Here is a 16,249-nt window from a genome sequence, read left to right as displayed (position 1 = left end):
TTTAACTTTCTCTGATGTCCCCTAACCCTGCCCATCTAAATCTGGGTTCATTCATTATCATTTCCTTGCCCACCTGCTCAGCTCACTTTCCTCTCTCCACTTTGCTTTACTACCTTGACAAAGGCTAATCCTGGAAAAATCTAGCTCTCTGCCTTAGTGCCAGAACCAAGGAACTTGAATATGACTTGAGATCAGCACTACCAGGCTGATTAGCCCATTTTGAATTAAGCATCATTAACTTTAAATGGATCCTTAATATTGCCTGGCAACTAGACTGCATTTCTCCAGATTCACTTACTCTCTCACTCTCTTAGATGACCATTTCATGCCTTCGTGATTTCCTTCAAACCCACAGTACCTCCTCCTTCAGTCTTCCTCTCAGCTAATAACTTGGCTTCCTATTTCACAGAGAAAATGGTAGTAATTAAATTGGAGCTTTCACAAACTCCCACTCCACATCTACTGACACCTGCATCTCTACCCTTATCTCTTTATACTCTAGATTCAGCTGCTCTCTGAGGTCAACATCTCCACTTGTACCCTACACTCTACCCCTCTTACATAATAAATTAACACATAATTCTTTAAAACCTTATGTGTCATTTTGAAAGATTTACATTATAAGAAAAAGATCAATTATTTTAGTGCTATTCATGAATTAGCTTTCCAACAAAACATGGTTCACAAGTAGAAAAACAATTATGAATTGAATTACAGTTACCTAGTGCTGTAATAATGTAGGATAAAGTTTACCTGCTGACCTGTAGAAATTCAATTTCACTGACTCTGTCATTGATTTTAAGACACACAGAGTATTTAATGTATTTTCCAGAAGAAGATCAACTAAGTGCAATATTTGTCCTCTTGAGATGATGATGAATGTTGACTTGCATTTGACAATTTACAATGTTCTTTACTTTTTAGCATTTCCTGAGTGGGTAGAACACATCAATGACACAGAGGTGGATATAGGTAGTGATCTCTACTGGCCTTGTGTGGCCACAGGGAAGCCCATCCCTACCATCCGATGGCTGAAGAATGGATATTCGGTATGTATGTTCAAGTGCTTTGCAGTTCTTGAGCCTATGTTCAGGTAACATTTCTGGGTGATCCTGGGATAAAGTTAGCAGGAGTGTCAATAGATTAAGGGCATCTAGCCCCTGAAATATAAAAGTCTCCTTTAAAAGAAAAAAATAGAAAGTGAACATAAAGTGTCTTTTTTCAGCTTAAACAATTTTCTGTAATCTTATGTCTACCTTCTCTCTCTCTCTCCTTATTGTTTCCTTTGTTCCACTTTTCACCCTCTTCCTATGCATCCATCTCTACTACCTGATATTGTCCTCTTTTTCTTGCCACTGTTTCCCTGACCCCACAGAAACAGAGGTAAGAATGAAGGTCCTACCTTTAGCCCTGGGGACAAGTAGCAGCAGTGGGGTCCTTCTCTACCTTCCCACTGTAATCTCCCAGCTGGGCCAAGAGGGAAAAAGGTGGACTCTCTGCTGTGTAGGATGAATAGAACAAGAGCCACTGGGCATGGTAAGTGGGTTTTACTTCCCCATACCATGAAAACCCCACTCCACTAGACTTAGTTAACAGTGGGGGCAAAAATAATGTGCCTAAATGGAAAGACAACCAAGCCCAAAACCAAATGAAACCATTTCTATTAAAGTCTATCAAGAAAATGTGTTTTACTTTGTGTTCTTTCCAGTATCATAGAGGGGAATTGAGACTGTATGATGTGACCTTTGAAAACGCTGGCATGTATCAGTGCATAGCTGAAAATACACATGGAGCCATTTATGCAAACGCGGAGTTGAAGATCTTGGGTCAGTATTATTTCTGGTTTCTGTTAACAATCAGCAAGAAAGCAACACGTTAAAATGATCCTGCATTATATACAGATTATATTTAATTTCACACTACTTTCTTGAATTAAAAGTTAAACATTTCTAAAATGTGGTTTGGAATAGAATGATATTATTATTTTCCTTTCATTAAAGAACAGTAAATAAATTGGAGGCAACATGGAGTATAAAGGATTTTAAGATTTTTTGAATGGTAAAGCAAACTTTACACGTGCCAGTTTTTATGTCTTGTTCTCTCCTATGTTTGGGCAGCTAAACGCTGCCAGGACATCACATAGTGAAGATTGATGCTTCCGCAAGGCCTGTGAGCCAGCCTCAGATGAGTGTTTAGCACTTGGTAGCTTTATCACTCCCTGGGTCCCTGGGTTAAAATTGCTATTGAAAACCTTCAAGACATTCCTCAACCCCCTTACCCCACCCTCACTCCTACTTTCATATTACTTTCTTACTTCTCCATGAAAATTGAAAACCATTGAAATAATATATTTCAACTTCCCATCCCTCTTCAAAACTATCTGAATCTTTACTACACTTGTCCTTTCGATACTCTTTATCCAGAGGATGATGTATCTTGTCCCAAAATAATCCCTTTATCTCTGCCCTCAACAGACATCCCTTCTTCGTGTCTGTGTGTGTGTGTGTGTGTGTGTGTGTGTGTGTGTGAGTGTGTGTGAGTGTGTGTGCATATCTCTCAAGCTGCCTCTGTTTCTGGTCATGATTTCCTCTTGAATTCTCCTCTCTTTTGTCCTTGGTGACGCCATGCTCTGGTACCTCCCAGATTATTTTGTCTTGATTGCCTTCATTTTCCTTTTTACCCCTTCCCTGCTCAGTTGGAAATCTTGCTCTCTTCCAGAGTTCCATTCCTCTGTTTGCATTCCATTTTCTTACTCATTCTTTCACGTATTTTATAATAATATTCTTCAATTATTATTATTTTTAAATTTTTTAAGAAACGTGGGTGATATCTTCTTCTTTGCACATTAACTATAAAGGACCCCTTAATTTATACCTCTAGCCCAGAATTTTATCCTCAGCTTCAAGCTCACTATAAAAGTTTCTTGGTAGAAATGGTCATCTGGGTAACTTCACAGATATCCCAAACTCAGCATGTCTGAAACCGAATTCATTATTTCTCACTCATTCACATTGTCTCTTCCTGAAATATTTACTGTTCTAAAGAATGACACAATCCACTACATACTTTCCCCACTTTACATCTATTAAATTTCTCATTTTTATCCCATAAATCTCTCTGAGATTTTTTACTTTCTTCTTATTTTCATTACAACTACTTTAATTAAAAGTATCATGTCCTTTTCATACTATCATGTCCTTTTCATACTATTTGAAGTGTCTGTCACCAGGTTTAGTCATATTGTAAGTAATGAATCCAGGTGGGCAGGATTTCTCTGCTAGAAATGATTACTGAAAAGATAAAACAATGACTCAGCACAGCCTCTTTTATTCTTGAGACACCAAAGGGAAATTTTTTAGAACATTGGTATCACTACAAATTGAGTGACACTAAAAGAACATGAAAGACAGTGAGACAGTTACAAGAAAATATTAAAGAAAGCTATCTTTAAAAAGAGTTGAGGCCTTCTTGATTTTAACTTTTCCTGCCTCTTCTTATAATGCTGAGTATCATATTCCATTTCTTCCCCCTAAAGTCAAAATTCCTTGCTAATATATTTAATCTAGTTTCTTTGGGTATCAAAGAAACATTTAGGCTTAAGCTTCATACCCTATCGCTTTGGTATGAAGTGCAATAAAATCATTTTGACTCTTAGAGAAGATATGAGGTGAATTTCAATTCCTTCCAAATGTAAACGCTTTTGTTTTCTGTTAAAATTTCTTGTTAATTGTTATATGTTACAAGAGAAAATGAAAATTTAACAGCTCAGACTGAAAGATCTCTCTGTCTTCAAACCTAAATCTTGCAATCATTAATCTATTAAGGTAGTAATTAAGCAAATTGATCATTTTGAGACTGAGATTAATTCCTGAGCATCTTTATATTTGTTTCAGTCTAGTTTTGTTTATTACCTTTAGGAACAGTGTTTCTCTCTCTTCTTTCCTGAGTTATTTAGTTAATTCATATATTCATCCACCAAGTGATTATTGAGTGCTTACTCTGCACCAGATACTAGTCTGTAATAGGCTCAATAAAGAACAAAAGAAAAAATATATATATATATACACAAATATATATGTATATATATGTATACATGAACATGCTCTAGATTCTGTCACTAGAAATTCAAATATTAGATAAGCATGGGTCATTTAAATGACTGCACAAAATCAACGATTTTATTAAGACTGAACAGATTCAGAAAAATGTCTTATTTTCTAGATAAATTTAGACTTTCTAAATATAATCTGATTAAAATTTCTCTCATATTTTATAAGCAATATGTCACCCACAATATTTATTGAGCCTATACAAAATACCACATGCTGTGTTAGGTGTACAACACAGGTTGGTTGTTTACTTATTTATTTCCAATTATAAAAACTCAGACTAAAAGAACAATGGGATAACCTAAATCATTTTTATAAAAAGTATGTTCCTCAGAGCTTGTTGGAAGTGCTGAATCTCAGGTCCACCCCAGATCTATTAAATAGCATTTTACCAAGATCCTCAGATGATTATGATGCACAAATAAAATTTGAGAATCATGGGACTAGATGATGAAGGGTCAAGACCTGGATAAAGATATATTTAGGCCTAGAAAAGCCCCCAGAAAGGATAGTTTTATAGATGATTGGGATGTGTGGAAATAAAAAGATGGAATCCCCCTGGAGTCTGCAAAATGACAAAGAGATTGAGAAATGAGCTAGATGTGGGGACACTAAAGAAAATTAGGGCATATCATCAAGAGAGTAACATTTTATGAGACTCTATAGCCTGTTTTCATAATTATTGATCTGTACTTTGAGGTAAGGATGAGCTACAGGTGCATAATGTACTTCTCAATTAATTGAAAACATCATTCTCATAACTGTTTGTAGGTTGGTCCTGAAGGCAGGGGTCTCTCTGTTTATTAAGGCCTCTCATAGTGTCTGCACGCAGTTGGTGCTCAATAAATGTTTGTATAATGAAGGAGAAGTCATATTGTTTACTGAAAAGAGCATGCTTGCAAATCAGACGGATCTAGATTCAAATGTAAATCCCATCTGATATCTTACTGCCTGTGGCACCTTTGGCAAATTATATAATCTTAATAGATACCAGTTCTTTCATCCGTAAGCTGGGTACAGTTCATTCAAAGTGTGGCTACGATTACTGATTATGAATATGTGTCAATATTAATAATTGCTCAACTTCCTCTATCCTTTCACTTAACTTCCCTTGAGCAACTGAGTCAAGACAATTGAATTAGATATTACCTTCAAGGTAAATATGCATACAGCATTTGATTACAACTTAAATGTGTAATAATTAATTCAGTTATCACCAAGAATTGTACATTTAAAATGGGTAAGTTTTTGACAAATAAAATATACCTCAATAAAGTTTTAAATAAAAGAAAACAGTTATTATTATTAGGCATGGCATGTCTGTTGGTCATTGCTGATAACATTTGGTGAGATTAATCTTTTCTATTGATTATTAATCAAAAGGGAATAAAAGATGCTATAGTATAGAAGAAACTTTTGTTTCTATTTTAGCAAAAGAGACAAATAATAGTTTACTTTCTTTTAGCTTTGGCTCCAACTTTTGAAATGAATCCTATGAAGAAAAAGATCCTGGCTGCTAAAGGAGGAAGAGTTATAATTGAATGCAAACCTAAAGCTGCACCCAAACCAAAATTTTTATGGAGTAAAGGTACAGAGCGGCTTGTCAATAGCAGCAGGTCAGTCCAGAAACTAGAAATCCAATTGCAACTCAGTACTTGGGAAAGTTTACTTTGTAGAGAACTTGTTTTCATATTCATAATATAAATATGTTTTGTTCTAACTTTTCTCCCCAGAAGATATCACATTTCTAAGGTAAACAGAAATACCCATCACTGTCAGTATCTATTATAAACAGAATTCAATTTTTAGACTTCTAGAGTTTATAAAGAATTTTAAAAATTGAGGCTCAGAGGTTTGTGACAAATTACCCAAGGCCACAAAACTAATTAACAATGGGAAATAAAATAGGGTCTTTCTAATTTTTCCCCTAATAAGGGCTTCTATAGCCATTCATATTTGATTTACTTTTATGCAATTAGCCTATTAAATATTTCAGTAGGGAAATAAAAGGTGATTTTAAAGTACAAATCACCTCTTCCCTCTTCTGAAGTGAACAGGAACTTCTAATCTTCCTAACTATCTATGGGGAGAAGGAATGTTGGGAAATAGGAGAATTGGGATGTGAAGGTTGGGGAGCAGCAAATATTTCAGGCAGGGAGCACAGCATGTGCAAAGGCCCTAAGGCAGAGAGCAGAGGATGTATACGGAATGTAAGAACTAAAACCAACATGACTGTCTTTAGAGTAAAATGGAGAACAGTTTTAAGGGATGACACATAGTAAGCCAGGTCATCAGTAACAACATTTTCTGTGGCTTCATCTAAGAGTAATAGAAATCTGTCTAAAGGCTTAAATAAGGGAGGAAAAAAGTAGTTTTTGCCTTTAAAAAAATATTCTAGCAAAAGTATAAAAGATAAATCTTTACAGTAATCCAATAAAGAATGTAAGGTGGGTGTTATCTCTGTTTTGATGTATCTAAAGCCTGGAAAGGTTTGAAGTGACCTTCTGAAAATATATCAGTAATCTCCAAGCCAGAACTTGAACTTGTGCCATGCTGATATGGAATGAACACTTAGCAACACAGTTCTCTTATTAGGATAATCACAAGTATGGTTGTGCATGAGACAAAGCTCTGGTGGGGGAGGGGTGTGCAAGGACAGCAGCTGCTTCCCTGAATACATTAAATTCTACAGGTAATATGTCTGACTAAGATTTATTAACACTTTAACAAAATGATACTAGAAGAATCAGTGTTAAAGGAAAAGTCAATCTGTGCAATACGGGGTTGAAGCTTTAGCAGTCAGATAATGAGTGATGCAGACCATGATCAGAAGGTAGTTCCAATTTTAGGTATTCACTACTGCAACAGCCTCGAGCATAGCATTCCCTGTTGGCTGCACTATTAGCTCTCTCTCCTTAATGAAAAGAATCTTGCTCTGATTCTGATGAGGACTCATGCCATGGGCCTCTGCAACCACAAATTTCTCAGAACCATGCTTCATGGATTTGTTTTTCCTCAATACCAACATGTGTTCAAAAAAAGAAAAGTCTAGCTCCTAAAATCTTATTATTTTAGTCCTGTCTTAATATTTTTAAAGTATTTGAATCAAATTGTATGACCTTTTGATGAAAGAGTCTATAAATCTAATTTTTGCTCACTATGTTAACCCATTAGTATCTCAGATTATTTAAGTATCTCTTTATTATAGATTTGGCATTTCTTGTAAAAATAAGTTTGAATGTCATAAAATGGTATGTATTAAGAAAAGTTAAACTAATAATTACTTTTAGAGAAATATTTCTGTTGAAACTAATATTCAAGGAGTAACGGAATAACTGTCTTTGAGCATAACTATAATCTCATTCTGATTAATATAATTACCTAAAAACTGTTCCACATTACTAAGTTATCTCTGTGCCTGGTAAATGGTTTGTAAAATAGCATATGCAGTACTTGCAATCAGGAGAGAGGAAACATAAATCTTGATAAGTTGTAATTAAGTTCTCAATTGTATGATTTTATTTAAGGTTAAAATGATACGCATTCTCCAACAGAATTTCTTTGTAGCTGTTCATTTATATCCAATGGACTGCTATCAACTCTAAAATGGTCTTTATCTGAGCCATTTATATGAGAATCTCTCCAAGATTCTTTTCTACCCCAGAGTTGGTGTGCTTTAAACATTAACAGATAAGATGGAGGTTATACTGGAATAATTTTGGCAACAATAAGTGACTACTTTATTAAAGACCAGATGGTTCCTGGCTTGTTTGACTGTTTATCTATATGATATAATCTGAAAATGAGGATAAGATTCTGATAATTTAACTACATTGAATTCAGAATATGGATCATTATTCAAAAACTTCAAGTTCCCTAAATACTCTTACTGAAATTAATTTTAATATCATGGACAAAGTACCTGAAAGTGTAGGTGAGCTGAACAACACAAGAAAGTATAAACTTTAAAGATGACAATGATCAATTGAGAGCTAATAATGTGAGAAAACTAAGAATATAATGTAGGTTTTAGAAAGATTAATTGTTGCTATTGTTTCTATTGCAACTTGATGATAATTTTCATTGCTTTACTTACAAAATAATTAAATGGGAGGGGGTGGAATATTGGCTAAGGACTTACACTAGAGCTTAGTGAGAAAAAATGAGAGACATTAATGTTAGTACTGTGTTAATATGAGTTCTATGAGACGCAGATGCCAATGCGGGATTAACCATGCAAGAGATTTATTAATGGCAATGCCTAAGAAGGAAAACAGAGAAGACTCTTGGTGAAGGCTGGGACAGCCATCTGAGTTTCAGGTCTGATTCCAAATGAAGGAGAAATGGAAGGAAGGAAGAAAGGCTGGGTAGAAATAGACTGCAGTGCAGATCTAAGAGAGTGTGGTAAGACCACTGGAGAGCGTTCCAGCTAAAAATGCCCATCAGAGGAGCCTGATGTCTACCTGGAATATGCAGCCTTAAAATTCCTCCTGGACTCAGTCATTGGCTGAGAGCAAGCTGTGGAAAGTGTTGTCTTGGCTCAAACACAGTGATGGATTTCTGAGTGCAGCAGCTGGAGCTGTGGATCAATTATACTCCTCACAGCTGGAGAACATAGAGGGACATTGGCATAGCTTCCACAATATCAAATAATTACTTTTATGTTTACGTTTGTATTATGATACTACATTATTTCTTCAATAAGTAAAAAGTATTCTGAAATGAACTTAAGTTGGAACTGGAGAGTTAAAGACGAGCAAGGAAATTATGGAATATATTATTGGTGAAATTTTTGGTGTTTTCTTATATGGAGATTTTTATTAGTAAGATATGTATGTAGTAATTTTCCTTTATCAAGCTCTGCTCTTAAAATGGAATATATGGAGAATTGTTGGTATGTGTTTGTACAAAGCTTCAGAGATAAATTAAGGTTTTGGAAATCATATATTTAAGGAAAGTAAAAATCAGATCTAAATAGACATTTCTCCAAAGAAGACATACAGATGGCCAATAGGCACATGAAAAGATGCTCAACATCGCTAATTATTAGAGAAATGAAAATCAAAACTACAATGAGGTACCACTTACACTGATCAGAATGGCCATTATTAAAAACTCTACAAATAGTAAATGCTGGATAGGGTGTGGAGAAAAGGCAACCCTCCTACACTGTTGGTGGGAAGGTAAATTGGTGCAGCCACTCTGGAAAACAGTGCGGAGGTTCCTCAAAAAACTAAAAATAGAGTTTCCATATGATGCAGCAATCCCACTCCTGAGCATATATCTAGACAAAACTATAATTTGAAAAGATACATGCATCCCATTGTTCATACAGCATTATTTACAATAGCCAAGACATGGAAGCAACCTAAATGTCCATCGACAGATAAATGGATAAAGATGTAGTATATATATACAATGGAATATTAGCCATACAGAAGAATGAAATAATGCCATTTGCAGTAATATGGATGGGCCTAGAGATTATCATACTAAATGAAGTAAGTGAAAAAGAGAAAGATACTATATAATGTCACTTGTATGTGAAATCTAAAATATGACACAAATGAACTTATTTACAGAACAGAAACACATTCACAGACATAGAGAACAGACTTGTGGTTGCCAGGGGGGAGGGAGATGTGGGGGGGATGGATTGGGAGTTTGGGATCAGCAGATGCAAAGTATTATATATAGGATGGAGACACAACAAGGTCCTACTGTAAAGCACGGGATAGTCAATATCCTGTAATAAACCATAAAGGAAAAGAACATCAAAAATTTAAAAATAAAGTAAAATCCAATGACAGGCAATCCAATATTGAATGTAAGTGCAAGGCATTATATAGTAAATTTATATAATAAATATATAAATTATATGTAATATATCATAATATATGTAATATAAATTATATGTAAGAGTTAGGTATAATAAGGTTACAAATAATGAGTTTTGGGTCTCCTGACTCCAAGGAAGAGGTAGACAGGCAGAGGGAATACATTTAAGTTCTATTAGTATGAAAGATTTAGTTTCTGTTCATAGAAGAATTTCCTAAAAGTAATGTTACAGAAGCTTTTACTAAGGTAGGTTTTACAGTATCATTCTTTGAAAGTTCCTAAAATTAAAATGTTTGTATTCCTCTGTGGCTGTGGAAATGACAGTCTGTTCTAACTACCAAGTCTGAAGTCCTGGGGTCACGTTCCTGGAAGGTCTGGGCTCATTTCTTTCAGGCCTATGACTGGTCTAAGTCTGTCTCACAGTGGTTTAAAAGTCATTTTATGGTGGCATGTAGAGAGCCACTGCTTCAGTTAAACTCCATGTAGTTCATACGTTCAAAAACAGGTTGATCGAGTGCCTACTCATTGCTTCGTGTCTCACTCCTTAAGGAGTTCCTGGAACATAGTTTTTTGTTTTTTTGTTTTTTCCTATTGATTGTTTATGTTAATGAATATGTTACCTTGAGATGGGGCCACAAACAAAGAAGATACAAATTCCTGACATCAGGATGTTACCATCTAATGCAAGGATAGATTAATAAGTAAAACTGAAGTATGTCTGATGAAATATGTGTTAGGAAGAAAAATCTGGGAAGAGGGATAGCACGGGGAATGCCAGGACAGCAGCAGTGCCATGGGTGGGTGTGTGCATGCCATACTAACTAGAATTTATCAGACAAAGCTTTACTGAAGGTGTCACTGTGCAAAACCTTGAAGGTTGTGAGAAACAGATTGTGAAAATGACCAGGGCCTAAAAGGGCAAACCAAGGGCTGTGACTTTTACTATGCATGAGATGGAAAAGTCACTGGAGGCTTCTGAGCTGTAGAGTGACATCACTGAGCCAAAGAGTGACATTGTATTACTTATGCGATGTATGTCTTCATGTCTGGCTGACATGTGGGAAAAGAAATTGTGTAGAGGCAAGGTTGGCAGCAGGAGGACATGTTCGAGATTACTGTGATAAGTCCAAGAAAAAGATGAAGGTGGTTTTCCAAAAAAACTTGATGCTGAGAAAGAATATTCTAAACAAAGGCTAGAATGTTTCATCTTGAAAAAAGTCTCTGTCAAGCAATTTATGTAAAACTTTAATGATGCTAAGATGTTAGTGTTTTTAATCTAAGACATAGAATAGTAATGTATTTCATTAAATTAATTTTGTGAAATATGTATTTCTTTCATTTCAATAGAATAGTCATTTGGGAAGATGGCAGCTTGGAAATCAATAACATTACAAGGAATGATGGAGGTATCTATACATGCTTTGTAGAAAATAATAAAGGGAAGGCTAATAGCACTGGGACTCTTGTTATCACAGGTAAGAAACCATTTGATTAACTTTATTTTTTTTTTAAGTGTGGCAGTGCTTAATTTCTAATGTACTATAAGACGTGATTCAGCACTAAGCTTATAAGACAATCCACATTTTGATGTTTCCATTTCAAAAGCCTTCTGGGCAAATCTCTTGTTTGATGAAACTATTCTTGGAATTTGAATTTGTAAGCATCTTATTCTTTTGCACAGAGATTTCAACTATATTGATTTTTATTTTTTAATGTACCAGATAATATGGTGTCTCGTATTTTTTTGAATTGTGGTTTACTCCTTTATTTAAAAATGTATAGATCCCACACGAATTATATTGGCTCCAATTAATGCCGACATCACTGTTGGAGAAAATGCAACCATGCAGTGTGCTGCTTCCTTCGATCCTGCGCTAGATCTCACATTTGTTTGGTCCTTCAATGGCTATGTGATCGACTTTAACAAAGAGAACATTCATTACCAGCGGAATTTTATGGTATGTGTTTTATTTTTCATCTTATTAACATCCCAACGCCCCCCCCCATGTGTCTGTATTGCAACTGCTATTACCATAATCATGTACATGAGACTGGAAAACAGGCAAAATTTTTTCATGGGTCTCCTTATATTAATTGTAGTATTCCTGAACCTTTCTAAAAATGGCTAGACCTGAGGATTTTGGTAGCGATATTAATCAATAAATATTCGTTGTGCTTTAGGTCCATTTGCTCTTTACTATAATACAATTTTTATATTAATGTCTACTCTGCCTCATTATATCTGTACTATAGGTTCTGAGTGCCTTCACATTCATTTTAAACGAAATAAGAGCACAGAACTTATCCTTTGTTATAGTGATGACTTTATGGCATTTATTTTATTCTTTGAGGGTAAGAAATAGACAAGCTATATATGTGGGAGTGTTTGGAGAACTAGTCCATGTAATTTTTAAAAAGGCTTAAATGGCTGTATTTTAAGAATAAGAAAGCTTACATGATACAAGTCCTATAATTAAGCATAGTGGTATCGTTGTATAGAAATGAAAATAGAGGAAAAAGACTGGGAAGTAATGCAAGTATAACAACTTGCATAGGAAAACACTTGTTGTGCTGATAGGGCTGCCTAAATTACAGTGTATTTAAAGGGTAAATTGATCACTGCTCCTGCCAGTCTGTTCTTTAGAAAGGCAATCATTCAGGAACCTAAAGACCTATTTAGAACATATGCTTAGTTAAGAAAACTTTAATTCTAATTTTAAAAGTCAATTATTAATAAAAGTTTGAATTAACTCAGTAGAATATTTAAGATTTTCAAGTCCTATGAACTCTGAAGTTTGATATGTATCTATTATAATATTATGTTTTCAAATTGTCTAACTCTTTTAAAAAAATTCTTCTAGAACTTTCCACTTTAAAAAGCCAAAACAAGTTTTCAGTCAGGTTAAGATGGTTTTTAACTGGATGGAAACATTTATTCTTAAATTTTTATTAGATAGATTCATAGAACAATTATCAATACAGTATCAATGTTTGTGCCTTCTATATGTTAACTGTATGTCCAGTTTCTTTCTTTTTAATCTAACAGATTTAGCTAAAACTGTACATCTATAGTGAATCTACTGTCTTTCAGTTTCTGAAACAAATTTATATTTTAAAAATAAACAACTGAGAATTTGTAGAGAATGATTTTAACATTATACCATGTGATATTTTTTCGTTATATGTCTATTTTGATGTGCTTAATTATAAGAATGCCCAACATTAATAAATTTGGCACCATTGTCCTTAATAATTTCTTCAAATTGTGTTTTGTTTTGCAAGAAAAGCAAATACCACTCAGTTTTTACTCATTTGAAGAAAAAAAGTGAGCTAAACAGAGATTTTATTTTAAAAAAGTAGACTTTTGAATTTGCTTGGTGTTATATATTGAATATTTTCTAAAATGCAACAAGCATAGTTTATACAAGTAGTTACTTATAGCTGCAGTAGAGTCTCTGAAAATAGACCCTAAATGAAGCTGAAACTTCATATGTGGAGCCTCTTTATGTTCTTTAAAATAAGTTACTTTAAGTTGATTGACATAAACATTTCAAAAAAAGAAATGAAGGAAGGAAGGGAGAGAGAGAGGGATGGAAAGAAGAGAAAGAAAGAGAGAGGTGCAGGGGGAGGAGGAGGAGAGGGAAAAAGAATGAGAGAGAAAAAGACAAAAAAGAGAGAAAAACACACAAAAAAAGAGAAGATAAAAGAGACCCATGGCTTGAAAAAAGAGAAAAGTAAACCACTGAAAGACTGTTTAAGAAATAAATATTAAATTAGGTCATAACAATGTAAGAGACTTTGGTCATCACTAACTGTGCTCCTTCCTTTTGTGGATGTTAGCCACAGAGGTTCAGGTTGTTGCCCCGCAGGGAAGCCAGAGCAGACCCTGACTGTGAGCCCATGCTCTGGCTTCAGGGGCTCAGTTTCAGCTTCATTCCACCAAATAAGGAGCATAATAACAAGCAGCGGCATAAAACATACTCACTGGTTAAGTAGGCAACTTCAGTGAGTAAAAGTATCAGAGACACATTTTTAGCACTTTGTAGATGGACAAGTCGATTTAACTCTGTAAATAATTAAAAAACCCAGATAAGAAATGTATTTTAAATTATTAAACTTAATTCTGCCTTTTGAACCTAAGAAAGATCTATGAAGCTTTCCCTTGCATCCTCCTTCTCTTTTAAAGCAAACTTCACAGTCACACTTCACTGCTAAATGTACCACACAAATTTGAGTAAAACACCATATGTGTCTGATCCACCTTTTGGAAGACAGTCCTAATGGCTAGTAATTGCTTCTGGGGTCACTAATAGAACACTCAGAAGGAAGGGCTCTTCCAACCTAAAGCTCAGTGAATGAAAACATAACAAGGATGGCAGGTACTGGGGAAAGCAAATTCGAAGGAAGGAACGCTGCTGCCTGCATTTGTCTGTTATTCAAATTGCACTAGCAAATACATCAGTGTATAATTTTTTTGGTATTTTAAATCATGTTTCTATATTTTATTTAATTCTGGCAACATTTCAATTATTGAATATCACTTGTTCATTTAAAAATATAGTACTGAACCCATACCACAGCAGGAACAGTGATAGGCACTAGGGTGTATAAAACAGTGAATAAGACAAACACAGGCACTGTTGAGGTCTATCCCGATGGGACTTTTTCTGCAGACCTACATTGTTGGAAATGCCTCATAGAGTAACTGTGTGGTTTCCTTTACTGAGAGAACTACGTGTTAGATCTGTGGGAAAGAACTTCAAGACAGAGCTGCTAATAAACTATGAAAAACCTAACAGTCAAACTTTTTATGTTGGGTATTGGCATATCCCAACAATCTGTACTGTTCTAAGGTGTGATAGCTTAAGAGTGAATATGGTTTGAACTTAATGCATGTTTAGAAGGTGTCTAAAATTCAGTACCAGGCAGATCCATCTCCTTTGACCCTAAACATGGTCCTAAAGTAAATTGCTTGAGGAAATTGGGTCCCAAAGATTACAGGTGGGGAATTTTGAAGTGTGTCCATATTCCACTTGAGATCAAAGAAACCCAACTAAAAGAATTGTGGACCGATGACATGACTACTGTGGATTGAGACAAAATTCTTTTTGAAAGCGTTATCTTGAAAATTATGGATCAGACATTGAAGAAATCAAGGTGATTGGCAGTGGAAGGAATCAGAACATGTGAAATTCCTTAAAAATTTATTGACTTAAATAATTTTGCCTGTGTTACACATAATAAAAAAAAACCTTTACACTTTTTGTAGGAAAAAAAGACAAGCACAGGCTCTGATCCAAAATAAATCAGAGCTACCCGATGAGTTTAAAATTTAAATATAAATGACTTGGTAGCTATCACAGTTAACAAAACTGATGTCATTATCACCATCATGTTTTAATAATTTTAATTGCTAAAAATTAATATCAGAAACTCTAATTCATGAAGAATATAGACATAAAATTTTAAACTTTTAATTTTAAGAACCTAAGTTTTTATTTTCAAGTTTGGCTTCAATAATACGTTATATTCAATAATCAAGCATGTTGTGAGTTTAGCTTGCTATTCTTGATCTTGACCACCATGTGGCAACCGTGCATAAGGTTTCAAATTTCACAGCCTGACCTACTTGGAACTTGAAGCTTTATGAAATTAAACAAATTATAATATATCTATTATATATTTCTATAATTATAATATATCTAATATATATATAATATATCTATATCAAATTAATTATATCTAAGACGTGTGATTTAAATTTTTTTCTTTATACTTTTTCCAATTATATTAATATAATTATCAGGAAAAAAGTAACTATATATTTTTGAAGATGTGCATTTCTTTTAAGAATTTATAGTGACCTATAAAATTTAAATATATAAATAACATTTCTATTACATTTATGATCCTGTTTTATGTAAAACTCTTTTGAATTAATTAGTTTTAAAATGTAGCTATTAATTTTTAAGTTGTAAGTAAACAATACCGATTATAGAAAAATATTAAGAAGTTAAATATCTAATTTACCTGTCATGTTATTTATTCTTTCACTATTCAATAAATGTTCACTGAGTGTTATATCGTTATGTAATTAGGGTCAGTAAATGTTTCATTTGAACTTGAATTTATGTGTTGATGTTAAGTATATATATGTATATATACATATATATATGAATTACAAATTTCATAACTTTGGAGCTTTGATACAATAAGCTTATAAGTAGTTTATCTGTCAATCTTTTATTCTGTCAAATTTATTTGGCAAATACCTATTTTTTCAAGTCCAAATATAAAATGAT

General features: G+C 34.0%; 1 protein-coding gene and 1 non-coding gene across 6 annotated transcripts in view; both read left to right on the top strand.

Annotated features, from left to right (window-relative positions):
- CNTN1 (contactin 1) overlaps positions 1-16,249 on the top strand; it is a 370,073-nt gene that overhangs the window by 239,756 nt on the left and 114,068 nt on the right. For all 5 annotated transcript variants that reach the window (XM_007168319.3, XM_007168318.3, XM_007168316.3 and 2 more), the window contains 5 exons: positions 925-1,049; positions 1,709-1,826; positions 5,575-5,725; positions 11,295-11,422; positions 11,730-11,905. In XM_007168319.3, the coding sequence (XP_007168381.2) occupies positions 925-1,049; positions 1,709-1,826; positions 5,575-5,725; positions 11,295-11,422; positions 11,730-11,905 (698 nt within the window). The remainder of the gene's footprint in view (positions 1-924; positions 1,050-1,708; positions 1,827-5,574; positions 5,726-11,294; positions 11,423-11,729; positions 11,906-16,249) is intronic.
- On the top strand, positions 14,587-14,717 carry LOC114236119 (small nucleolar RNA SNORA18). Its single transcript, XR_003622144.1, has one exon. It is a non-coding gene; the product is annotated as a small nucleolar RNA SNORA18 (small nucleolar RNA).

The sequence above is a fragment of the Balaenoptera acutorostrata genome, chromosome 11, assembly GCF_949987535.1.
Source record: "Balaenoptera acutorostrata chromosome 11, mBalAcu1.1, whole genome shotgun sequence".
In the NCBI taxonomy this organism is placed as follows: Eukaryota; Metazoa; Chordata; class Mammalia; order Artiodactyla; family Balaenopteridae; genus Balaenoptera; species Balaenoptera acutorostrata.
This window is presented reverse-complemented; position numbering and strand designations above follow the sequence as displayed.